This window comes from Enoplosus armatus, chromosome 14 (assembly GCF_043641665.1).
Source record: "Enoplosus armatus isolate fEnoArm2 chromosome 14, fEnoArm2.hap1, whole genome shotgun sequence".
NCBI lineage: Eukaryota > Metazoa > Chordata > Actinopteri > Centrarchiformes > Enoplosidae > Enoplosus > Enoplosus armatus.
In genome coordinates this window covers 22,447,389-22,473,977 of record NC_092193.1, presented here as the reverse complement: position 1 = coordinate 22,473,977, position 26,589 = coordinate 22,447,389, and the positions used below count along the sequence as shown (strand labels likewise).

The following is a 26,589-nucleotide window of genomic DNA, read 5'->3' as shown; positions in this document are numbered from 1 at the left end:
CCTTTGTTTAACATTTAACCCTACTTATCTTTATTTATGCTAGTTAGTTATATTATGTGTGCTATTTAGGCCGTGCACTTGTTGATGCTGGTCAGTGCATTCAGTCAGCGTTTGGGATACGTTGTCATGATTTCCCAAACCTTTCCCCTTGACTCGTTAAAGTCACAGTTTTTTTTTTGACTGACCTCCTGATTGCTGACAAAAACAGGCAGCACGACACACTTCTGTCGCCGGTTTTGTAACCGCGCTTGTTACCTCAGAGTTTCGGTGCACGTATTTACTGTGCGGTCCAGCAAATTTGTCCATAATGACAAAATACACAACTTCTACGTCTGCTGACCTGCAGCTCCAATCTGACTGTGATCGGAGGAGCAGCAGCAGCAGGTAGATTGTTGGTCAGTTGGATTGGAAGCTATTTCTAAAAGCGAGGTGTATTTTGCTTAGCTAACTGTCCACTAAGTGCATAGCGTTACAATGCCACTGAGGCGTCAGTGGAATGTAGATTTCCCACATAATGCTTTTATCTTTAAAGAGGATCAGTCTCTTTTTTGGGGGGGGTGTGTGTGTGTGTATATGTTTAGTCTGATGATTTTATGTTAATAAATATTATATATGTAATATGTAGGCTTTTTAAAATCCACTAGTATTAGGCTAATTGCATTAAAATGCATTTAAAAGCCTGTGAACTAATTACTGCTAGACAATAACCGCATTAAGACTCAACTAGATGAAATGAGGCTGTTTTGGACTGCTCTCATCAACTCAGAATGGAGGCAAACAAACGACACCGGATTGTGACAGACATGAATTCAGTTTAAACTATTTGTCGCATTTGAAAGCCGTGATCCTGCACAGTGACAAGACGTCTTTTATGTACGATTAACCTGAGGTCTACTTTAAGCGAGAGTGGGTCGGACTTCCTGCTTCTTTTCAGGCAGAGTTTTAATCCTGCGCACGCACGCACACACACACACACCTGCCACTAAGATGCCACTAAATGCGAATGCAATGCCACATTTTCAGTGCACAGCATGGCAATGTGGAACTCCACTGATCTGACAGGAAAGACATTTCCTCATGGTTAAGGGACGTGGCACAGTTTTATTTCACACAATAACTTACAATAACACAATTGGTAGATAAATGCTGACAACTGTTTGGTAACCTGTGTTTCCCGTCTTCACAGGAGGCCAGAGATCAGTTAACTTGGAAGAGCTCTTCTGAAGATGTTACCGCAACACCTGAAGCAGATCAGAGTCCTCATGCTTAACGACAAAGAGAATTTAGAAAGGACTCTGTTCAGACTTGAACAAGGTAACGCCTCTCTTGATTTCAACAGCTGCGCTCTCAGCGCTCCACTTGCCTGCGTCAAATTACCAGGATCCCACTGTGTTGTCTTCCACTTTATATACAGATATACAGAGTCTGTAGCTAACCCAGTGGTGATGCAGGCAGACATTTTTCTTTTTGTGTGGATTGAAATGATTTCATTTTGGGTGATGTAAACGAATGCCTCCTCAAATATGCAAGGGGTCAAGCATAAAGCAGATTAACCTCTTAATCCCAGCAGTTATTGCATTTTTGGACCACTTATGATAATGCAAACAGTTTTTGCCAACTTCTATCAAAACACACACACACCGCATTTGATGGGATAAATTATGATGGTCAGGATGAGTCATCATAAAATATTGTTTGGGGGAAAAGAGAGGGATTTGGATATATGAATATACGAAAATGCTTCTTTATTATTTTTTTTTACACAAATATTTGACATTGACAAAGAGGTAATGCAGTTTGAAGTGAATTGGAGCAAGTGGCCTCGACATATGGAATCCCTGCTGCCCGAGGAAGAGTGCCACGCTTGGAAGAAGCTTCCTGTTTTTTGTGTGTGTGTGTGTGTGTGTGTGTGTGTGTGTGTGTTTTCCCCCAGATATGACATTCTTGGGTTTTAGCACGAATAAGTCTCAAATTTCGCATGACCTTTTCAGTCAGTTCACACCACCATCAAATTGTAAGCCTCGACCTTGGCTTTCTGGAGAGGGGAGAGTCCTATAATTCCATTCTAAACCGGCAGCAAAAGCCTTGTATATGTGTCGCTGACACTACAGTGATTAAGTATGTCAGTGCCCTAATGTTGGTCTATTTGTGTGTCATGATATAAAAGTAATTAAGAAGCTTTAAAGCTGTTCAATATGAATATAAAGACCTCCAGTAGCAGTAATGGACTCTGTGTGTGTGTGTGTGTGTGTGTGTGTGTGTGTGTGTGTGTGTGTTGGCTGAAGGAGGAGTAGCTAGTTGTCTCGGAGGGATTTGACATTTACAGCACTCTGAACCTGATAGGGATTTTGTGGGCTGGCTGTTTTAACTGGACTATATATAGACAACCCTGTCATGGTCCGAACTCTGGACATCCAAGAAGTCTTTCGCCTTTTTTTTTTTTTTTTTTTGGCTAATCTCGCTACGTGTAAAGTAGTCGTTTTGTTTATTCAGAGCCGAGTGTCTGCGAGTTTGTTGACACTGAACTGACCCGCGTTATGTCACAGCACCGATGTTGACATTGTAAAAGGCCAGCATGGATGGGGGGGGGGCTAGCAAGTAACCAGACTCCAAAAAAAAAAAAAGATACTTTCAGCTACAAAAAGCACACCAACATTAATGGAACTACAGAGTGGAAGGGAAGTAAGTGGATTTTTTGTGACACATGGCTGTAAGCATTGTCTTCCATCAGCGCCATATGTTGAAAGAAAGCAAATAACATTTCTGTCCCCTCAGGTTTTGAGCTCCAGTTCCGCCTGGGTCCCAGCCTTCAGGGGAGGAGGGTTATGGTGCACACCAACTATCCACTTGAGGGGCAGAAATTTGAACGTCACAACTTCCGCATTTTGGCGTGGAACTACCCAACGGGGAAGGAGGATGACTCTGATAAGTTCTGCTCTCTGGACCTCAAGATAACCGGCTCCTATCAGTACTACTTTGGATATGGGTAAGACACCCCCCCCCCCCCCCCCCAGTCTTCAGAGCAGCATTGCATTATGTTTTATCTTCTTGAATGTGTCTGTACCATAGACTGAAAATAAAGATGGACGACATGACGGCTCCCCGAAAGTGAAGCCAAAACGTCTCCATTGTTTTTTTTTACAGTGGTGAGGAAGTGGGGACGTGTCGGCCATCTTTATATACAGTCTGTGGTCTGCACTGAAAGCAGGACTGTTGACAGCGAACTCATCATGGCGCACAATAACGTAACACTGGCGTCAGTGTGCATGACATAACATGATGCTAGCTAAGCACGAAAGTTCATTCTCGACCTGGTTGTTTTACAAAACAATCCCAGTTCGAGGTCCGCTTGCAAGGTTTTTTTCCCCCAGAACTTTCAACCATATCACGCGGTCTTCATCAGCATATGGAGTTTGCACGTATGGAGATTCATCTGGAAATTGTGGTTTGACAGGACAGTCCCAAGCCAAGGTGCACTAACTGCAAAACCTCCATCCACTGATGGAAACCATGTGATCTGGTCGAAAGTCTCAGAAAAAGCCAGTAAGTGGGCCTTGAGTTAGGATTTGTTTTGTCAAAGCCTATAGCTATATATATCTTATAATATTTTGTGGTGTCCTAATTATCACGGGCAGTGTCTCCTGTGATATTTGAGTTTTTTTCTGTTAGTACACTTGTCACACTTGAGCGCTCCTTCGCCTCCACTTTGACTGTCACTTTTAGTTAATTTTTTTTCCCCCCACAGAGACAAAGAGGAGGCAGGAAGAGGATTCATCGTCGTCGACCCAGTCCTTCGCGTCGGAGAAGACAATCATGTCCTCCCGTTAGACTGCATCTCCATCCAGACCTTCCTCACCAAATGTCTGGGACACTTGGATGACTGGCCAGATAGACTGAGAGTAGCCAAGGAGTCAGGTGTGTGTGTGTGTGTGTGTGTGTGGGGGGGGGGGGGTGTTTTATATCATTGTTTTGTGGAAACGGCCATACAGGTAGCAGAGCTCTGCAGAGGTTAGGAAAATAAAAATGAGTGAAAGCTAACATTTACCACATGAATCAACTTTGTGGTTTGTAAGAATGTCTGTGACCCCCCCCCACCTGGACCTGACAGTATGTTATTTTAGTCCTCACCTTGAACTCAAATGGCTGAACTCATCAATCATTACCCTTGTGGGGTGTGTGTGTGTAGACAGTAGGCCACTTTGTCCTGTTCAGGGTGGCAGGGGGCTGAAAGCCATCATGCACATTATCATCATTATTATTATTAGTAGTAGTATTATAAACAGTATGGTGCATTGGCTTCATAATAGCGTGTGTGTGGGTTTTTCTCTCACAGGATACAACATGATCCACTTCACGCCTCTGCAGACTCTAGGAGAGTCCAGGTCCTGCTACTCCTTGGCAGACCAGCTGGCCTTTAACCCCGAGTTCAGCCCAGCGGGTCGGAGCTACAGCTGGGCAGATGTGGGGGCGCTGGTGGAGATGCTACAGAAAGAGTGGAACATGCTGTGTATTACAGACGTGGTATATAATCATACTGGTGAGTGTCCACTATGTATTCCAGTCGGTTTACAGCGCAACCAGAGTGGAAAGGCTCTTTCATCAGGGCCTCTCCAGAAACTGTGGCCCTAATATGGATACAGGTCAGAATGCGTATTCCAGTACTTGCAGATCATGATTTGGTTTTATATTTAAAGGGCTGAACAGTTCAGTCTGCGGGTCAGTTGAGGTGATGATGAGAATGCAGGGTCAGTAGTCCATGGGCCTTTTCCGTTTGTTTGAGTTCATTCATTTGATATTGACAGCGTGTTGTTACGCTTTTCTGTCGTTTTTTATGTGGGCGGAGCTTAGGTGGAGGCAGAATAATTCCCTGAACACGTTCGCTAAAGCTAGCTAGCAGGTTTTGTTGGCTTGTTTTTTTAACAATGGCTGAAGAATGGCTTGAAGTGTTGTCCCCTAAAATCAGTACCGTATTTGCCTCAAATGGCTACGTTATGAATAGTGTGTCATTATTAATGTGTGGCAACATCAGGCAGAATAATTCCCTGAAGACGTACGCTAGCTAGCAAGTTTTGTTGGCTTGTTTTTTTAACAATGGCTGAAGAAAATAGGAGTTTCTCTGAATATGTTAACATGAACCAATGGGGCCAAACTGGCCAACATCGTACACGCTCACTCAGTGGATGGACGATCTGACAGGACTACCTCCGGCGGAATGGCCAGACATTTAGCGCTACACCTACCTGACAGAGAAACCAAGCGTGTATAGTAAAAAGAAACTGAGGGCATATAAATCTTTAGATGCCTATAACTACGTCCTGAATGTTCATGTACAAGACTTGAAATGCAAAAGATTTAACAGACGAGTTTTGTCTCTGGCCGTACAGCTACCTAACAAAGTTAGCTAATGGGCTAAAAGAGTTAGCGTAACAAGAGAAATCACCTATTCCTCAGAGTTCCCCAGTTTCTGATTAGGTTCATAACGTTATCCATACCTACAGCAGACAACACTTTATTTAACCTCACGTGATACGAACACGAGCGTTTTTGATGATCGCCTCGGTCCAATCCTTTCATCTTATCGTGTTTAACCATAGTTGTCTTTGATTTGTTTGACCGGCAGTGGCAGCTCGAATGTGATAAAATGTCAACGTGGAGCCATTACTCCTTCCATTCTGGCAGCCAACAACACAGCAAGATGATATATTTTCAGGAGGTTATGTAGCCGACTGCTCTGAGGGGGTTCGTGTTTTGCCTCCAGCTAACACCGTGACGTAATCATGACGTCTGCACTGAAAGGCTCTATAGTAACTACATTGACCTTATGGTAATTTGCTCACATGGTATCAGTTTGGCCCTTTAACTTATTTGATGTTGTGTGTGAGAAATTGTATCCCTTCTTCCCAGAGCCGTAAACTTAGAACGTAGAATCAACGCAATCTTACTTTTTACAGTGATGGCACCTGAAGCATGACAGGGACTCAAAATCCCGAACCCTTTTACGTTAATCTGATGGCAACATGTCTGTCTCATGTGTGAATAAGCACCCCCCCACCCCCCGGTTACATTTTTACGTAAAAGGCACGATGGCAGTCTTTATGAGGTTGTGCCCAGTCAGATTTCCATAACACTTTCAACACGACACACGTCTGAATTGAAGCTGCTGGTTTAACGTAAAGGCTGCCAAATAAGCAAAGCTGAGCAAATAAGAACGATTTAAGGCTTCAATGGCAAAATAGGTTATAAATCAGTGGCGCAGCCCGCGAGAGAACAGTTTTGAACTCCCTGCTCTCTCACTCTCACGGGGGCCCGCTTCAGCATCAAGGACTGTTACGTGGCATGCATCTCAGACCTCAAGGCCACTAGTATCAAGTTAATGTCACTGGATTCAAGAAGCCTTGTTTGGTGGGTTCTTTTAAAACCGGGTGCTTTGAGACCCGATTGTGTCTTAGGCATGACTTAAATACGTTACGCGCCCACGACACGTATGTACACTACGATTGTGGTGGAGTTCATTCAACTTTCAGAGTACTGGACCTCCCTCTCTCTCTCTTAGTCTCTCGGACACACACACACACACACACACACACACACACACTGGGAGGTATGTGGTGTGTGTGAGCAGCATGCTAAACCAGGAACTGACCTCTGCTTTAGTAAAACAGGCGGCTGGCTTCAAGTGGTGAAGCTGAGTCATTAGCCCATAGGGGGGAACAATGAGGAGAGGACGGTGGCCCACAGATTACCACTCATGCTAAGTAGCATTTGTGAAAACATGTAAGACACTGGGGTTAAATTCCGAACTCCTTTTGACCAATGCGGATTCATGCATTAACAATAATAGAGGAGAAAAAAATATTAATCTGGCACTAATATCTCAACTGCACACTGGATTTCCCGACCCATTTAAAGTGTGCAACCGCATGAGGTGAAGACTAGGAACACATTTAGCGGCACTGTACGTCCTCTCCTGCGTTAGCACTGTGTGCTCCCTGTGTACCCTGTCACCCCACCCTCCCACCCTCTCCCAGGTCAAAAGGGTCGGTAAAGGGCAGTAAAATGAGCCCGATCGAAAGGTTAAAGACTGAGTGTTTGGTTTACTGTCTGACTAAGTCTATCTGTGGATCTCTTCGCTGAGAGGGAACATGAACAAGTTTTTTTTTAACATGGAAACCTTTTTGAAACTTTTTAAATAGGGCCGGTTTGTCCGCTGCACACATAGATAGTCACAAAGTGTGAGGATTCAGACACATTTAATAACACAAGAAGTTATGACGTGTAAAATTAAGACTTTTTTTTTGATCCTGCGCTATTTTTAGGTCAGCAATCACATTGAAGCAAATTTGTGCCGTTGACCAACTTTACTCTTTTATATAAAAGGCCAGATTTCCGTGAGTTGTGTCCCTTCCATCGAAGCGTGCGTTCAGATGACACTCAGGTGGACTTGATCTCCTCATCGGAGGCTCGTTCAATTAGCTCAGCTTGCAGCCAGTGTTCATCTGTTATACATATGGAAGTTCCAGAAGTCCAAAGAGGGGCTTTCTCAGCATCAAATCATGGCCAGACTAAAGGTCTCTAAGGGGGCGGTGCATGGAACTCTGAAACGCTTTGCAGAAACGGGATCAGTTGTATCCAAAGCACGATCAGGCGGACCAAAAGTGAATACATCAAGCTGAGTTCCCTGAGAGATAGAAAAGCAACTTCATCACAGATACAGAATGTGCTAAATAAAGAACGCCCGACTCCAATCAAACCAAAAGTACTGTTGAAAGAAGGCTGTCTTGTGGTGGTCTCAGAGGACGAGTAGCAGTTTCTAAACCACTTCTCAGAAGGGCGAACAAGGCCAAACGCTTGGGGTGGGTCTATTTACTGATGAATCCAAGTTAGAGATTCATGGCAGGAACAGAGGGGTTTATGTAAGGAGACGAACAGGACAGAGAATGATACCGCAGTGTATCAAACCAACAGTGAAACATGGTGGGGGTGGGAGTTACTCAAGTCTGGGGTTGTTTTGTCCACTCTGGAGTTGGACCCCTGCAGCGAATCGACTACACCCTGGCCAAGGAGAAGCACCACTCCATCCTTCAGAATCTTTTTCGTCGGGGGTTACAGATCCACAGCGATTCTGTGTTTCTCTTTTTCCGAACAGCTGCCAACAGCGAGTGGATCAAAAAACATCCGGAGTGTGGTTACAACCTGGTGAACTCTCCCCACCTGCGACCAGCCTGGGTCTTGGATAGAGCCATCTGGCATTTAACCACCAGAGTGGCAGAGGGACGCTACAAGGCTAAAGGACTTCCTGCCGACATTACCAGTGAGAGCCACCTGAATGTGAGTAAACGCAGTGCCGACTATGGAAAGAGTGGCACATGACACACTTCGTGACTGGCATTTCTCGACTGTGTTGTAGAGGATGACAACCAGTGGGATTTGTGGACAGACGGCATTAATTAGTCTTAAAGGTCCCATATGACACTCATTTCAGCTCTATATTTTTATTCTGGGACTCCACTAGAGCAGCTCTGCATGATTCACAGTTGAAAAAAGTCCTGATGTATCTTCTCCTGGCCCTTCATGCAGCCCCTCAGTCCCCCCTCCCCCTCTGTCTGAAACAAGCCGTTTGAGACAAACTGAACAACCTCCAAACACTTGAAGAGTAGTTCCTGAGCAGAGCGCTCCAATAACTCAGACAGACTGAGCGGGTGGATGAGCGTCCCTGTACTTGGCGGGTGGTGCTGTGCCTGGATCAGATGACCTGCTGGGGGCGTGGCCAAGTGCGGTGACTGTATAGTTGTGACATCACAACCTCACAGGAAGTCCTGACGGCTCGTTTAAAGGCACAGTGTCTGAATACGGGCTGTGTTTCACGTCTCTATGGACTGAGCGTTTTGATCCTTTCACAGTATTTATACAGCACCCAGACCTGCTTTATAATCAAACAAGACATGGACATCTCACTGTCCACAATATGGGACCTTTAACCTCATGGCTTGCCATTGGGATGTTGTCCAACACCTCCTGTGCTGCCAGAACACAACCTCCACTGGAGGAACTATATTATATTTCAGCCTGTGACTTGGAGTGTGATTTCCTGCATTAGTAAATGTAGATAATTAGTGACACGAGTAAAGCCTGAGTACGATGTGACGTCCACACCACATCCTCACGGGGACGACAAATAACACAGAAACCATATTAGTTCAACTCAACTCTTTTTGTTCTTGACTTTGTTAGAAGTGCTGTATGTGCACCTCATGAAATGGTGTTTTTGTCAAACCCTTAACGATGTATTGCTGATGTTATGATGTTTAATGTCAACAGCATTTTGCAGGCCATGAAAACTCAAGTAAGAAAGGCTGATTTAATAATGTGACACTGTGTGTGTTTGCGTCTCTCTCTTTCTCTCTCTCTGTCTCTCTCTGTCTCTCTCTCTCTCTCTGTGTAACTTGTGTGTATCAGGCCATCCGTAGTGTGTTGTGGCAGGACGTGTATCCTCAAATCAAACTGTGGGAGTTCTTCCAGGTCAAAGTGGACAGTGCCGTGGAGCAGTTCAGAACCCTGCTGCAAAACGGTCTGTACTGGAGATCAGCGGAGATTAGATTAAAACAATGCAAACAGTAACGGTATTCTAGTGCGCTAATATAGAGACATTTCCTTTCGATGCTATTTAACACGCTTGAAATGTCCTTTTTGTGTGCGATGTGTTTTTTAGGCACCAAGCCAGACCATAGTAAGACTGAGGGGAAGAAGGGCCTGAGGATCATTCAGGACCCAAAGTACCGTCGTTATGGCAACACAGTAGACATGGACTCCACTCTAGAGACATTTGTACCTCACAGGTCCGATTACCACTGTTATTGTTCAAACTTTGATTTAATGTCTGCTGGTCTGCAAGTCTTTTCTTTTTTTCGTAGTAAAAGGTAAGTAAAAGGTTCATTTTCAGTATCGAGGCCCCCCCCCCCGACCCCATACACCTGTCCAACCCAATTGCGAACACGCCACAGTCAATCTCAGCTGTCAATCATGACGTTTCGCCCCGTTTTTCTAGCGTCACTTGAACAAACACCAGCGTGATAAGAACTATCTGAACTGACAGAAACCATCTTTGGGAAACATTAATTTGATGTCTTTGATTTTTTTTATTTTTTGTTTGGCCCATGTCCCATCCGCTAACATGGAGGGGGGGGCAGGGTTTATGACCTATACTGCAGCCAGCCTTGTTAGCCAGGAACTAGAAAAGTACACAAATACTGTGCACCAGTGCAATTTCCTACCATTGAGAGACGTGCGAACCTCCAATTAGTGATCCCGATCTGGCAGGCTCTTCTCATACTACTTCTGTGTGCAGTTATGTTCAGTATGTACTCATACAGATGTGGCACTTACCTCTCTCTCTCTCTCTCTCTCTCCAGCTCGTCCCCGCAGCACATCGAGGAGTGCTGTGGTTGGCTGAGACAGAAACTGAACGAGCTGAACGCAGAACAGCACCACATCGTGCACCAGCATCAGGAGCAGGTAAGATTAGGTGTAACCTGGCGCCAGGCAGGGTTACTGCAGGCGGCCCCTATATGAATAATAGCAGCATAATATGACCGAGCACCATGTGTGAGTGTTGCACATGGGGGGCCAGCTGGAGCCAAACCTGACACCTGCTGGGCATGGCCATCGGTGGAGTTAGGGAGGAGATGCTGATATAGATACTGGAAATGTCAAAATGCCTCATGTCATTCACACCACAGGTTCTTATTATTTGCGTCTCGTGTACTAACTACCAAAATAGTGCACCGTCAACATTAGAACATAGTGTATTCTGCATGGTGGTAGCATTAAGTGTGGAACCGGAGACACAACTTGGAGTCAGTGTTCATTATGTTCCTCCTCTTCTTTCCTCAAGGCTGCCAACTGCGTTGTGGGAAACGTAGTGTACGAGCGTCTGGCAGACCACGGCCCCAAACTCGGTCCCGTTAACAGGAAAAACCCTCTGGTTACCAGGTAACAAATTTAAAAGATATGGGTTTAAGGAGAGAGGAGAAGGGATGGGATATAGTTTGGTCCAAAGTGATTAATCACTTGGAAGCATGAATATAGCATGACCGTGCTAAGCTAATTCCACGGCGAATGTAGCCAGACACGGTGTGAAGATATATCCAGATATATCCAGGTGTGAATGGAGGCTGAGGGTTGGTGGATCTCATTGTTTTCATCTGTCTCTCCCAGGTATTTCACCTTCCCATATCAGGACATGACTCTGGAGCAGGAGCTGCAGCTGCTGGACCAGCCGGACAAAATGTGTCACTTCCTGGCTCACAACGGTTGGGTGATGAGCGACGACCCGCTGCGCAACTTTGCCGAGCCAGGTAAATATTATTGAACTTCTTCGAAAACAGCCAGTTACAAAAAGCGGTAAAGACAGAGAAATGAATATACACAGACACATAAACACACTGCGACTAAGGCGAGGAGGACCCAGACTATATGTTGCACTGCCTGCACCGACGAAATCGTGACCCACCGTGTCGGCATTGGTGTGTGTGTCTGTGCGACCCGCAGGCTCCAACGTGTACCTGCGTCGGGAGCTGATATGCTGGGGCGACAGCGTCAAACTCCGCTATGGCAATGGGCCCGAGGACTGCCCGTACCTGTGGGCCCACATGAAGAAGTACACTGAAATCACAGCCACATATTTCCACGGAGTCCGACTGGACAACTGCCACTCTACACCATTACACGTAGCTGAGGTATGGTCATATATTATCATACAGTTAAGTAGGTCTCCTTAAAGCTACGGAAGGCCATATTATTGAATTATAATTTTGGTTGAAATAACTAATTTTGACCATTGCATGTATCTAACAATATCTAATTGAAGGACTCCTTTAAAGAGTCTGTGAGCACACGCCCCCTTTGTATTTAGTCTTTTTTAAAAACTGGACCAGGTCTGAATCAAACAACCAATCAGGGTTAGCTAGCACGTTAACTGGCCAATCACATGGACTCTGTACAAACAGGGGGCTTCTACAGCCTTCTGGATTGGAGTGTGAATCAGAACGGTTGAGAGGAATCAAAACGCAGAACCCCTGATTACCCTGATTGGTTGTTTGATTCAGACCTGGTCCTGGTTTTTTTAAACGGCTGAAAAGACTAAATACAAAAGGGGGCGGGTCCTCACAGACACACATTTCTTTTAAAGGAGCCCTTCAATCAGATATTGTTAGCGGCATGCACTGGTCAAAATTAGCTCTTTCAACCGAAATTATAATTCAGTCACATTGCCTACTGTAGCTTTAAAGACACTGATTGACCAGAAAAATGAAATCCTTGTGCATTGTAATGTAATCCAGTGTCCACTGTAAAAAATACCACCTTTTGCTGAATTGAGGATTATTAATAATTGTTGACCGTTGTTACGTCCCACCCTTTGGCGACCCTGTGGGACTAACAAAAACCCCACCACCGACCCAATCAACCACAGCGAGACACCTTTAAAACAACCCAAAGCCACGGGCTTTATTACATAAAGACATACAAACACACCAAGACACTAAATGAAGAGGGTCCCACGCCAGAAGCCTCTCCTCTTCTGATGCTAGTTTAGGATCTTTTAAGCGCATCATGCCCAGGCCAGGTTCACCTGCAGAGCAAGAGAGGGCAGAAGAGGAAACCGGGAAAACAGACAGCACAGAGAAATACAGCCGTAAGAACAGTGTGTCAGAAAGCTAGTTTGTTGTTGTTGTTGTATTTTAGCTCCTCCACATACATGAATCTGGTGGACACAGGGAGCACTGGTATCCCGAGTCTCTGGAGTATCCGTTAATGTGTTTTCCCCTGTGAACATCATATCCCGCACATAGCACGGTAGCGGGAGTACTCCAATAGAAACCAGTATAGTATGGCATGTAAACACCTGATCCTGGTGCACCCGCAACTCAAGTTACATAGTAGTAAGTTAGTAACACTGATGCTGTTGTATTTCTAACATGGTAAAAGTTGCATATTGTAGCTTTTACTATGAGTAGTTTAAGAAGATAAAAGAAACATGTAAATAATGGGAAAAGAAAACCTGGTTTTGTGTCACTGGATGTCTTCGTGTGTGTGTGTGTGTGTGTAAAGGTAGGTGCATACTGTATATCAGTGTAACCCTGTTAACAGCGGCCCCTTCTTCTCTCCCTGTCTGTAATGCTGCTGCATCGTCTTGTCCAGGCCATGTTAGATGCAGCCAGAGAGGTCAGACCCAATCTGTATGTGATAGCTGAACTGTTCACAGGCAGCGAGCTCGTTGATAATGTGTTTGTGAACCGGCTGGGAATTAGCAGCCTGATACGAGGTACAACTCTCGTGCATGAACTGACTTTGTGTTGGTTTTTTTTGTCTCTTTCTTCTCTTCTCACTGCATTGTTCTGTAATCCTCCTCTTCATACCCAAACATCCCCACCTTTTCTATCTCTCGACTCTCACTATCTGTGTTCATGAACTGTGTGACTGCATGTCGTGGCCTGTTACCACTAACTGGCTCCCCCTGCGCATTAACTCTCCTCCTCCTCCTCCTCCTCCTCCTCTTTTCTGCCTTTTCTCATCTCTTCCCCAAACATCCTCCACTTTCTCCCTCTTGTGCACCTCTCTGCACCGGTTTTGGTGTGTTGCCTTGCTGTGGATGACCAGTTCATGCTGGACGTGGCCAGAGCAGTGTGTCCTAACCTGTATGTGGTGGCTGAACTGTTCACCGGTAGTGAGGAGCTCGATAACGTCTTCGTAACCAGGCTAGGGATCTCATCGCTCATCCGAGGTACGGTCATCTACATGTTCAAAGTATACTCGCACTACAGACACCTACATATAGAATAACTTCATTGACATTGACAAAGTAGACCGGTTGGGATACCAAGATGCCATACAGGTGGGTGACGCGTCAGAATAAAAAGCAACACAAATACTGTGTGTTAGTAAGCTTCAGTGCTCCCTATCTTAGAGTCTCCAAGTGTGTTGAACTGTTGTAGCGTACGATCATTTCCATGCTCAAGAACCATTCAGTGTGCCCTCTTATGTTTCTCCTCTCATTTATTCACGCGTTTTTTCCTCGAATATGTCACCTGTCTGTATTTACTTTATTAATTCCTCTTGGGGTAATTACATTTTGTAAAGACAATTCCCAAAATGACAAATGCAGACCTACACAGTGGTATTTGTTGGGTTGGCACCAGAGGCCCCGCGCTACGATATTATCACGACACGATATTATCACCATGCAGCGATATTGCAATTGTAAACATTTTGCGATATGCTAAGTATTGAGATAACATATTGCGATTTAGTACCCTTTTTTTCAACTGCCAATTATGTCCCCAAAGGAAAACATCCCTTTTATCTAATATGATAAAAAAAACTTCAGTCATGTTTATTGCAGCAAAATGGGATTGTCTGACTGACCAACACTGTCACAACACTGCCCTTCAGCAACTTCGAAGGGGCTGTACAAATATAATATTTCCAATATTAATGATATTAAAGATCAATACTTGGCGTCAGTATATCGATACAATTCTGCCAAATACGCTGATGTATAAGATAGTATGCTGTATTGCAATACATTTGTGAACACGCGTCCTAAATGTGTTGTCCATCTGCAAAACACCTGCACTGCCATATTGGAATGTGACCCAGAATTGCACCCACAGTAAGCTTGAATGTGTGAACTCACCCGCAGTGCTGCAGCAATGTATACTGTGTAATGAGAGCTGCCCCCCCCCCCCCCCCCCAACCCTGTCCACAGAGGCCATGTCAGCCGGCGACAGCCATGAAGAAGGCAGATTGGTGTATCGTTACGGAGGCGAGCCGGTCGGAGCGTTCGTCCAGCCCAGTCTCCGCCCGCTGATGCCCTCCATCGCCCATGCCATGTTCCTCGATGTAACCCATGACAACGAGTGCCCCGTGCAGGTGGGTCTCTGTCGGGGTCGGGTCAGGTTGGGGTTGAATGGCTGAAGATGTTGATGACCATTTGCTGTAGCGTGCAAATGTAACAAGTTCAACCATCCAGATGTGTTTGCCTCTCTTTTGTGAAACAGCTGCGTTCAGCGCTGGACTCCCTCCCCAGCTCGGCTATGGTCTCCATGGCTTGCTGCGCCACTGGTTCCACCAGAGGATATGACGAATTAGTGCCACATCAGGTTAGTTACAAACACACACACACACACACACACACACACACACACACACAAGCTTCCATCAGATATCGTTTTGGTTTGATGGTACGTCTTGGCGTTAATCATAATTATGGTCTGTTTGGGGTCTTTAAAGGGGAGCTAGTATGCTCATTTCCAGCTTTGGCAACGTTTATTATGAACATCAGACATTGTAACATTATTATATATGACAGAAAACAAGGACAAGCATAATAGGTCCTCTTTAAGAAACGAATTATTGTTAATGCTAGTTTATTTTCTCTAAAGTTGTGACCTCTGTAGTTTGAAAAGCCAGCTGTAGAGCTACAGTGTCGCAATAAAAGAGTGAGCAGACTAGCTTCCCACAGGCTCTCAGGCACTGGCGGGAATCTTACAGCCGATACTTGAGAGCCGGCAGCTAAACAGCAAAACATTTATACTACGAAAGAAGCTCCATGATTCACATTCAAGCTTCGCACCTTTCTTCATCGTCTGTATCCTGGTTTGGATTTTCACGCCATCATTTTAGCCTCATTCTGGGGTCGTACGAGCCGGCAAACTGCTTTTAAGCGCATTACCGCCACCTTCTGGTTGGTGGGGGGGGGTTTAAAGTTCACAACATGATGTCACACGAATGGCATGACGTCACACTGCAGAACCCTGCGCTAATCGCCGCAACCACCGGATTCGGTCTGAAAACAGCCTAACAGAGTGTCTGTGTGTGTGTGTAGATTTCTGTGGTGAAGGAGGAGCGTTTTTACCCCAAGTGGAACCCCTCAGCAACCCCCGCCTCCACTGGTGAGGCTGGATTCCAGACTGGCATCATAGCCGGGAAACTGGCACTCAACAAGCTGCACCAGGAACTGGCTGCCCGGGGATTCATACAGGTACATCATGTCTCCATCTCTGTCTCCAGCATGCTAATTGCTGTCGCGTTTTCTGCTCTAATCATCTCCCTCCCCAGGTGTACGTAGACCAGGTTGATGCAGATATTGTCGCAGTTACGCGTCACTGTCCCAGCACGCACCAGTCTGTGGTGGCAGTGTGCAGGACTGCCTTCTGGAACCCCAAGACCCACCAGTACGACACCAACGTCCCACCCATGTTCATACCTGGTATGGCGCTAACATTTTTTTGTCCTAGAGTTTGTTACCAGCTTTCCCAACAAGGCCTCCCAATGCTGAGAATAACCCCCCCCCCCACCGTCTCTCTCTCTCTCTCTCTCTCAAGGGAAGATAGAGGAAGTAGTACTGGAAGCAAGGACAGTGGAAAGGCATGCTGGGAGTTATAAGAAGGATGACAACTACATCAACGGCATGCCAGAATACACCGTGGAAATAAAAGAGCATATACCGGTAAATATTGCTATGAGCATCATTTAGGATCATTGTAATTCTGTGTAGTATTGAAATAAATGAGCATATTAATATAATAATTCTAATGTATATAGTTACAAGAGAGCACAGTGGTGAAGCAAACTGGAGTGACATCTAAGGGTCCGTCAGAGTTTGTGCAGGAAATCACCTTTCAGAAGCTGACACCTGGCAGCGTCATCGCCTTCAGGTAACCCCCACACACACACACACACACACACACACACACACGCCCACAACAGTGAAATCATCATTGAAGGAAAGGCATATCTGTCATTCTCTCCACGCTCCATTAAAAAAAACACATTTATTAGCGTCGTGTTTGCTCAGTTTGTTGGTCACAAAGGTGTCTGTCACTCTCTCTCTTCCTCGCAGGGTAAGTTTGGACCCCAAGGCCCAGGAGTTGGTGGGGGTGCTGAGGTATTATCTGTCCCAGTTCAGCCCAAAATACCGGAGGGGCAGTGTAGCGGAGGAAAACCCACCAGAAGCACTGCAGAAGCCCCTGGCACAGTGAGTGAACACATGGATATAGTAAAGTTCAAATCCACCTTAACTAGGTGCATCTTTTACTTGTAGAATAGACTTGGGTGAAGCCTTTTTGTGTCTCCAGAGGGAGCCCAGTAAAATCTAAAAGTAAAAGTATTCAGACCCTTAACTCAGTACTTAGTTGAAGCACCTTTGGCAGCGATTGCAGCTCGCGAGTCTTCTTGGGTATGAAGCAACAAGCTTTGCACGCCTGGATTTGATGATTGTCTGCCATTTCTTCGGCTTAATTGGGTTCAAGTCCGGGCTCTGGCTTGGCCACTCAAGGACGTTGACAGAGTTGTCTTCTAAGCCACTCCTGCGTTGTCTTAGCAGTGTGCTTAGGGTCCCGTTGGAAGGTGAAGCTTTATTCAAGTCTGAGGTCCTGAGCGCTCTGAACCAGGCTTTCATTAAGGATATCTCTGTTCAGCTTTCTGGTTTCCAAACAGTTCAATCTCGGTTTCATCAGACCGGAGGATCTTGCTTCTCACGGTGCGAGAGTCCTTGCTTCTTTTCTTCTTTTTTTTTTTGGCAAACTCCAAGCGGACTTCCATGTGTCTTTCACTGAGGAGCGGCGTTCCCTCTTGCCATAAATCCCAGACCGGTGGAGTGTTGCAGGAAGTTTCTCCCATCTCAACAGACCAACAGGTTCCGGGTCACCTCTCTTCTCGAGGCTCTCAATCAACTGAATTTACCATAGGTGGACTCCGATCAAGGTGTAGAAACATCTCAAAGACGATCAAGAGAAATGGGGAGGCACATGAGCTGAATTTCAAGTGTCATAGCAAAGGGTCTGAATGCTTAAATTTGCAAACCTTGTGGCATAAGGTTTGCAACATTACAAAATGTGGAAAAAGTGAAGGGGTCTGATACCGTCAGACAGTGCGGAATAAAGAAAGATGTGTAGCGTCTCGTTTGGTAAAGCCGCACGCATGAGCTGTTTGTTTTGAAGCTGCGCGTGTGTTTCACAGGCTGATGTCCAAGCTGACGTTAACGGACCTGAATGTCCTGCTGTTTCGCTGCGACTCAGAAGAAGAAGAAGACGGCGGAGGCTGTTACAATATCCCAGGATGGGAGAGCCTCAAATATGCCGGACTGCAAGGTAGTTTTCACGGCAGCCACACATATTCTCCCAAAGCTAGCTAGCTGGCTCCAACATAGCTGCAGCAAGTTTACCCTTCATCAGACTCAGGAAGCACTGAGCTGAACTGAAGTGCATAACATTAAAAGGTTCTAATACTCATCTTGCCCTCTTGTTTACAAAGCATTGGTAGTCTTGTCCTGTGCACACTCGCAGCGCTAATGTGACAGGAGTGTAAAGTGAAGGTGTTGCTGTGTCTCTGCAGGTCTGATGTCAGTGCTGGCTGATATCCGTCCCAACAATGACCTGGGCCATCCTGTGTGCGCTAACCTCAGACAAGGGGACTGGCTGATGGAGTTTGTCTCCAACAGACTGATACACAAAGAGGGACCACTGGCACAGGTGAGGCTTTTACCTGTACAGAGTTTTCAGAAAAGTCGTCGTTTTTAGTGATACCAGTGGCCACGAAGTGAACGGCAGTCAGCATCCTGTTGCGAGCGAGCCAAAACAGTGAAGTGACATACACCAGACTGATTTACAATCGCGTTTAGAATAACGTTACTGTATGTTCCTATATTTTATTTGGACCATTGGCTCCGTGATACAAACTGGCTTTCCGTTTGTTACTTCATCGGCTAACGTTACAAAGCAACCAACGCCAGATCCATGCCATATCATATTTAGTAGATATTCAAAATGTATACAGTGTTTTTAGTTTTCAAAGCTACCCGTCTTGTTCTTGTACTTCTGCTGCGACACTTTAATCTCTTCTTAGCCGGAGCATTGTTTCTGCTGTTGAATTGTTCAAGTGGCCAGACACCCCTCGGGGTTTAGGATACGTGAGAAAATGTGGGTGAACTGAGCATTTAAAACAACAGACCCACTTCCCTACCTGCAGAATCCTCTGATAACATATCTGTAAAATAGTCCCATTTTTGTTAGTTCCAATCTAAGATGGGTGAACCGGTCGTAACATTGTGTGCGTCTGCAGGTGGGTCAGTGGTTGGGAGCCATGTTTAACTACTTGAAACACATCCCGCGCTATCTCATCCCCTGTTACTTTGATGCCATCCTGGTGTCGACCTACACCACGGCCCTGGACGCGACGTTCAAACTCATGTCGAGGTAGGTAGAGACTGCGGGTCTGAAACTGTTCATTTTGAAGGTCTGATTTGTCGCTCACACCCCATCTCTTCGTCCAAACAGTTTCGTCCAGAACGGCTCCAGCTTTGTGCGCCACCTGGCGCTGGGTTCGGTCCAGATGTGTGGCGTCGGACGCTTCCCCGCGCTCCCACCCCTTTCTGCGGAAATCGAGGGCGTTCCCTACCGCATCAGTCCAATCACAGGCCAGAAGGAGCAGTGCTGTGTCTCATTGGCTGCAGGTAGCCTAGCAACAGACACTTAATGACTATGACTAAGTCAGCTTAAAATGGATTTCAATCGCCAGGAGTGAAGATAGAATGGAGGATTTGTAATATATACAGTATATATGTATATATATATATATGTACTAATTGATATTGTTTAGGTCTTCCTCACTTCTCCTCTGGGATTTTCCGTTGCTGGGGCAGAGACACTTTCATCGCTCTCAGAGGACTGATGCTGCTCACTGGGAGACACACCGAGGCTCGGTCAGTGTGTCTGTAGAAGCGAGTTGTGTCTGATGAGACATTCTGAGTCTGCAGTTGCTTTTATTTTGCAACTAGAGTTGAATTCAGCCCGCTAAGGCCCACAGCAACGCAGCTCTAAACCATTCTGTCTCATGGTCTCCACAGTAACATCATCCTGGCCTTCGCGGGGACGTTGCGTCACGGTCTGATCCCCAACCTGCTGGGCGAGGGTCGCTGTGCTAGATACAACTGTCGCGACGCTGTGTGGTGGTGGCTGCAGTGCATCCAGGTAGGAGGACACGGATGTAGAGGGGGAGGTAAAGGAGTGTGAACACACAACATATTATTGCCTAAGACAGTCAAGTTGTCACGGTGAAAACTTCATTTGGACATTTGTGTCCACCTGTTGAACGTTAGTCCAGTAGTCAAGTCAGTTGTATTTACATAACCCACAGACTGTATATAAAGATGGACGACGTGACAGCTACCCAATAGGGAAGCCAAAACGTCTCCATCGCCCCCTGGTGGCTTGCTGCAGTATAGGTCCTAAGCCCCTCCATGCAAACTAAAAAAAATCAAAGTACACGTAAATTTTTTTTTTTTTTTACGTTGATGTTTGTTCAAGCATTCATTTTTCGGATGAAGTTTGGTTTTAACGAGTTATTTGATGCTATAAAAAAGGGGGTCATGATTGACTGCAGTGTGCTCGCGATTGGGTCGGTTGGTTCCACGTTCTTTATGCATCTGTTCTCACTCCCCCGTAAAGTTATTTCTAATTACACTTAGAAAGGTTCTATCTTAGTATTTCATTAACCAAATTAACCAAATTATTCAAATGGATGAGGAAAGTAATGTCTTTTTACACAGATGATGATGATGATGATGATGTCATGTGTTACTTCCACTAACCGTGTGCTTTTGTTCAGGACTACGCTACCCACGTTCCTCAAGGACATGAAATCCTTCGCTGTCCTGTCACACGCCTATACCCCACTGATGACTGTGAACCCTGCAAACCTGGAGAGGTGGTATGTACAACTAAGACACACACACACACACACACACACACACACACACACACAGATCCAGGTTAGCAGCGGGCTCTGCTGTCTGCCAGGGTCTTTCTTGGTACTACCACCAGCAGCAACTGGAGTTAAACATGTTCTAATCCTACACACACACACTGATTTCACAATCGTGTGTGTGTGTGTGTGTGTGTGTGTGTGTGTGTGTGTGTGTGTGTAGGAGCAGCCTCTATATGATGTGATCCAGGAGGCTCTGCAGCGCCACCTGGAAGGAATTTCCTTCAGGGAGAGAAATGCTGGACCCAAGATAGACATGCACATGAGAGATGAAGGTAGGCCAGGGAGTGTGTGTGTGTGTGTGTGTGTGTGTGTGTGTGTGTGTGTGTGTGTGTGTGTGTGTTAAACTTTACACGTTCAAATAATACAAGTAAATGATACATGGAGGTGTCCCAATGTTAGAACATAATGAACAGTCATTCCTTACAGCACCATGTAAGTTAAAAAAAAACATTTATGGTAACATGTAGAGCCTTATATATTTATATATATATTTTCATACATACATATATATAATATACAGCAGCAGCTTTCCAAATACCAACCGCAGTACCTCTGAGCTCGTTCCCCTGTTCTCCAGGGTTCAACGTGGTCGCCAAGGTGGATCCAGCCACAGGATTTGTGAGCGGAGGAAACCGCTTCAACTGCGGCACATGGATGGACAAGATGGGGGAGAGTGAGAGAGCGAGGAACAAAGGCATGCCCTCTACACCAAGGTAACACGTAAACAGATCACACGCACACTCCCTCACATCCATATGTATACACACTCACCGGCCACTTCGTGAACCCTGGAGACGATTGCGCATGAAAATCCCAGCAGTTTCTGAAATGCTCGGAGCAGCCCGACTGGCACCAACAACCGCGCCGCGTTCAGAGTCTCTTAAATCACCTTTCTTCCCCGTTCTGATGCTCGGCTTGAACTTCAGCGGGTCGTCTCGACCATGTCTACGTGCCTAAATGCATTGCGGCCGTGTGATTGGCTGATTAGATGTTTGCGTTGACGAGCAGTTGAACAGGTGTACCTAATAATAATGATAAATCAAATAATAATTAAGTGTCATAATAATGATAATGAAAGCATAATTAAGAGATCAGTCAGGAATGGAAAATAATAGTCATAATAATGGGTTTTCTGAATCCCCTTTTTCTGTCCAGAGATGGAGCAGCAGTGGAGATAGTTGGTCTCAGTAAGTCAACTGTCCGCTGGGTTGTGGAGCTGCATGCTAAAGGACTGTTCCCTTATGATGGAGCTAAAGTACACAGAGATGGTATTACACACACACACACACACACACACACATTTTCAGATAAAGATACAGAAATGCCATGTGTAACACTTTCCGTCGTGTTGCAGGTAAAGAAGTGTTCATCTCGTACTCCCAGTGGAACCAGCAGCTCCAGCGGTCCTTTGAGGCAGGTTACTGGGTGTCGGGGAACCCAAGCGACCCCAATGAGAAACACCCTGATCTGGTGCATAAGAAAGGCATCTACAAGGACAGCCATGGAGCCTCCAGCCCCTGGTGTGACTACCAGCTGAGACCCAACTTCACGATTGCCATGGTGGTGGTGAGTACGGCCGACTGAATGACGCGTTCGCGCCCAGCTCCGTCTGAACAATCTGATCACCGATTGGCCGCTCGGCACGATCTCTGTGTTTTGAAGGCTCCGGAGCTGTTTACAGTGGAGAGAGCCTGGAAGGCTCTGGAGGTGGCCGAGAAGAAACTACTGGGACCACTGGGCATGAAGACACTTGACCCTGAGTAATATCCATCTGCTTGTATTGTAAATGTCGCACTGACAAGTTCAGCAGCAGCAGTAGCTTTCCTCATACCCATGCAGTGGAATTGCTGTGTTTATGTAATGATGCTGTTGTGTTTTGTATTCCGTCTCGTACTGACATTGTATTTGTGTTGTCCTAGTGACATGGTGTACTGTGGCGTCTATGACAACGCTCTGGACAACGACAACTACAACCTCGCAAAAGGCTTCAACTACCACCAAGGACCTGTGAGTGTGACGCAGCCTAACACTGGGGTTTAAAGGGGACCTATTATGCTTTTGCTTCTTTTATGTCATATATATATAATGTTACAATGTCGGATATTCATACTAAACGTTGCCAAAGTTGCCAAATAATGAGGTGAAGGTATGTATCCCTGGTATCCCTGTGAGCCAAAAGCTCAGACTGCTCTGAATGCTCCCTTTTAGTTTTTTCAACCGCCGGGTCTATCTGATGTCAGACAGGCACGGATGTCCTTATATGGTCATCTGCCTGTCAGGCACAGACCAGATGTTTATGTTTATGTCAGCGTTGCTTAGTAACGTTAGGTTTACAGTTTGCCTTTGGAAGAATTTCCAAAGGCTTCCAGAACTTGGCCCGGCCAATCAGAAGAAAGTGGGCTTTTTAGGGAGGGGGGGGGGGCTTAAAGAGACAGGAGCTCAGACGGCTTGTTTCAGTCAGAGGGGGAACTAAGGGGGCTGCATGAAGGGCCAGGAGAAGATGAATCAGGACTTTTTTCAACTGTGAATCATGCAGAGCTGCTCTAGTGGAATCACACAATGAAAATATAGAGCTGGAAATGAATCATAATAGGTCCCCTTTAAACGCCTCTACAGCTAACCAGCTAAGCTAACGTAAAGTCCTTTTGTTATGGAAGATGATAGCCAACAGGATGAGTAACTTATCTGTAGCCGGGCTAATTTAGGGTATTTATAACAATATATTTCAAGATTAACGTTTTGCTTTTGCCGTTGAGTCCGTTGGCTGAAATAGCTTCAACAATGCGTAAATCAAGTTATGATTGAAATGGTGTTGACAGGATGTTTCGTGTGTGTGTGTGTGTGTGTGTGTGTGTGTGTGTGTGTATAGGAGTGGCTGTGGCCGGTAGGCTACTTCCTGCGCGCTAAACTCTACTTTGCCAAGAAGCTGGGTGAAGAAAAATACGCCACGACAGTCAACCTGGTGAAGAATGTTCTGTCCCGACATTACACCCACCTGGAAAGGTAGGGACTGTGCTCTGTTCATCAAGTTTCATTTTCATTTCAAAGGCACAGTTGTTTTAGTTGTTTTGTTTTTCCCTTTATTCAGCAGTTAGCGCATATACACATAGACGTTGTAAACATACTAACATATACAGAGGCAGCAGACGACGTTGATGCACAGGTAAGTTAGACGGGACAGCATGTGAGCGAAGAAAACAAAAATGGCTGGTCTTATTTCTTATTTCTAACCGTCTCGTCATATCCTTTTTTTTCCCCCCCACATCTGAGAAGTGATGGTGAGAAGGTCTGGCTGATCTGCAGTGTCTTAATGAACGACTGTGCTGCTCTCCCAGGTCTCCGTGGAGGGGTCTGCCGGAGCTGACCAATGAGAACGGCCAGTACTGCCCTTTCAGCTGCGAGACCCAGGCTTGGTCTCTGGCCACCGTGCTGGAGGTCCTCTATGACCTCTAAATGGTCGACACCCTGTGCCACCCCCCCCACACCCCCCCCCCCACCTGCCAGTGTTGTTGCAGTGATGCAGATAGGAGCGGGAGCTGCCTCTGATTGGACGCTTCAAATTACATCCATTTACAATAAGCGCATCCCTCCCTCTTTCAGGTCACACTTGATCAGTTGATTTATTTGTGCACTATTTGCCCCCCCCTCCCCCCCCCCCCCGACGTGGGGTCACATAACTCGTTACACACTGAAGCGCTTTGACCCTGCAGCCAGTAACACTTTTCTACAGAACCTGTCACTGTGTGCATTTCCACCTTGAATCCTACGTCCCCTGACTGTCGCAGCCCCTCCCCCGCCCTCGTGTAAACCCCGTCCAACCAAGTGACCTAAACGCCCGATTCACGAGCCGTAGCACCGGTCGGGTGCATGCAGTGCTAAACCCCCCCCCCCCACCCGATGCCTTTATACGCGTAACATACAAACAGACGTCCGGCAAATTGTCTTCCAGCCCATTTCACCACATTCTCCTCACTTATGATGTGGTTAGTGTGTTAACGTTGTAACATGTTTTGAATCCCCACTCGGCGCCACCTGCTGTGTGGGAAACGACAGTTATAGAATACTGACGTACTGCAGCGTCGCTTGATGAAAAGTAAAACTATCGGTCTAAAACCAAGTACAGACGGTATTAATAAAAAATAAAGAATAAACCCTCACACAATAAGGAGCAGCTGTGTGTTTTAGTGTAGCACTAAAGGGAGAACCACCTATTTTAACACCACGGCACACCCGTGTAGAACAGTACGAAGCGCTGGGAACTGAAACTGTGTTGCGACGTGCATGTATGTGTACCTGCCGTGTCCGTGATGATGATGATGATGTTGTTGTTGTTGTTGTTGTTGTTTACGCTGTTTGCACAGTGTTCCAGTTGCCGTAAACAGGGATGCTGAATAAACTGTTACATGGCACGCCTCCTCTCTTCTTTGTGCGTCTCCAGCACACCTGTCGTCCCGCCGACCTCTACCACTGTCCACATGCAGTTGAATCCCAAAATCAGCACTAGGCGACCAGGAACAGGGCTGACTAGTTCCTACATTAAGACGCCTATAGTGTCTATAATTAGGTGGTCAGAATCAGATACCTGGTTGAAAGTGAACTGCTGTGAAAATCCCTGCATTATATAACACAAAAGGGCAATGGTGGAAGAAATATTCAGATTCTCTACAAGCACTTCTAGAAGTACTGAAACCCCACTGTGAAAATACTCTGCTACAAGTAAAAACCCTGCATTCAAAAGCTTACTTAAATTGTTTTATTTTAGAGAGTGAGCTCTCCATGTCTTGTGTGATTCTAAAGCAGGTCTGGGTGCTGTGTAAATACTGGGAAAGGATCAAAACGCTCAGTCCACGGAGAAATGAAACACAGCCCGTATTCAGACGCTGTGCCTTTTAAACGAGCCGTCTGGACGTCCGTAAGATTGTGATGTCACAACTATACAGTTCAGTTTGTCTCAAACGGCTTGTTTCAGACGGGGGGGGGGCTGAGGGGCTGCATGAAGGGCCAGGAGAAGATACATCAGGACTTTTTTCACCTGTGAATCATGCAGATCTGCTCTAGTGGAGTGCCAGAATAAAAACACAGCGCTGGAAATGAGCAGAACATGGGACCTTTAAGAAATGTAAGCATCATCAGCAAACTGCCGTTCTTCTTCAAGTAATACCCCCCCCCCCCCCAGGGATCAATAAAGTATTTCTGATTCTGAACTTCTTTTCATTTCTAAGAGGGACCTTTCGGTAGATCGCCTACTAAGGGACATTGCCTCATGTTGATATTCTAACAAACCTTATATAAGTTGTTACTGTTAAGTTAAGTTAAGACGGTATTAAAGGAAAGGCAATTCATACAAGAGACTCATTCTAATGAAACTGAGGAAAAGTTCTGGACCAACCAATGGGACCAATCGCTCTGCAGGTACTGCAATTTTACTGAACAACTTCTCTGGGAAAATAATAATAAATAAACCAAAAATACGGACAGACACCGGATCCTATGTGTTTTAACAACTGAGCACTCCTTCGCTTCCTCATTCGCCCACACACCTGTTCCCACTTCCCTCACCTTCACCTCGTTCCCTAATCACCCGTCACCTACGTCCACCGGTTCACGTCCTTTGTTCCTGGTCAGATTGTTAAATCGAGCTGTGTGCGTAAGTCCTGCAGTATCCTGGTTTTCACACCGCACGATGTTCCCATCTGGAATTATATGGGTCTTTATTTTTCCGTGACTGGATGGAGAAGCAATGCAATGTAAATGTAAATGTATTAA

At 45.8% G+C, this 26,589-nt stretch overlaps 1 protein-coding gene across 1 annotated transcript; it reads left to right on the top strand.

Annotated features, from left to right (window-relative positions):
- Nucleotides 1-1,226: 1,226 nt before the first annotated feature.
- agla (amylo-alpha-1, 6-glucosidase, 4-alpha-glucanotransferase a) lies at nt 1,227-25,232 on the top strand. The gene is made up of 34 exons (XM_070918930.1): nt 1,227-1,314; nt 2,776-2,986; nt 3,746-3,915; nt 4,334-4,537; nt 8,147-8,328; nt 9,457-9,568; nt 9,710-9,836; nt 10,410-10,512; nt 10,892-10,989; nt 11,215-11,354; nt 11,548-11,735; nt 13,657-13,780; nt 14,765-14,928; nt 15,057-15,158; nt 15,884-16,039; nt 16,117-16,267; nt 16,383-16,507; nt 16,603-16,715; nt 16,901-17,035; nt 18,019-18,149; nt 18,394-18,530; nt 19,120-19,253; nt 19,335-19,510; nt 19,657-19,759; nt 19,904-20,027; nt 20,665-20,766; nt 20,984-21,095; nt 21,401-21,536; nt 21,979-22,091; nt 22,178-22,389; nt 22,486-22,583; nt 22,743-22,830; nt 23,693-23,826; nt 24,159-25,232. Exons 1-34 carry the CDS (start codon nt 1,227-1,229, stop codon nt 24,274-24,276), a joined length of 4,611 nt encoding a protein of 1,536 aa, XP_070775031.1. The 3' UTR covers nt 24,277-25,232.
- Nucleotides 25,233-26,589: the final 1,357 nt, after the last annotated feature.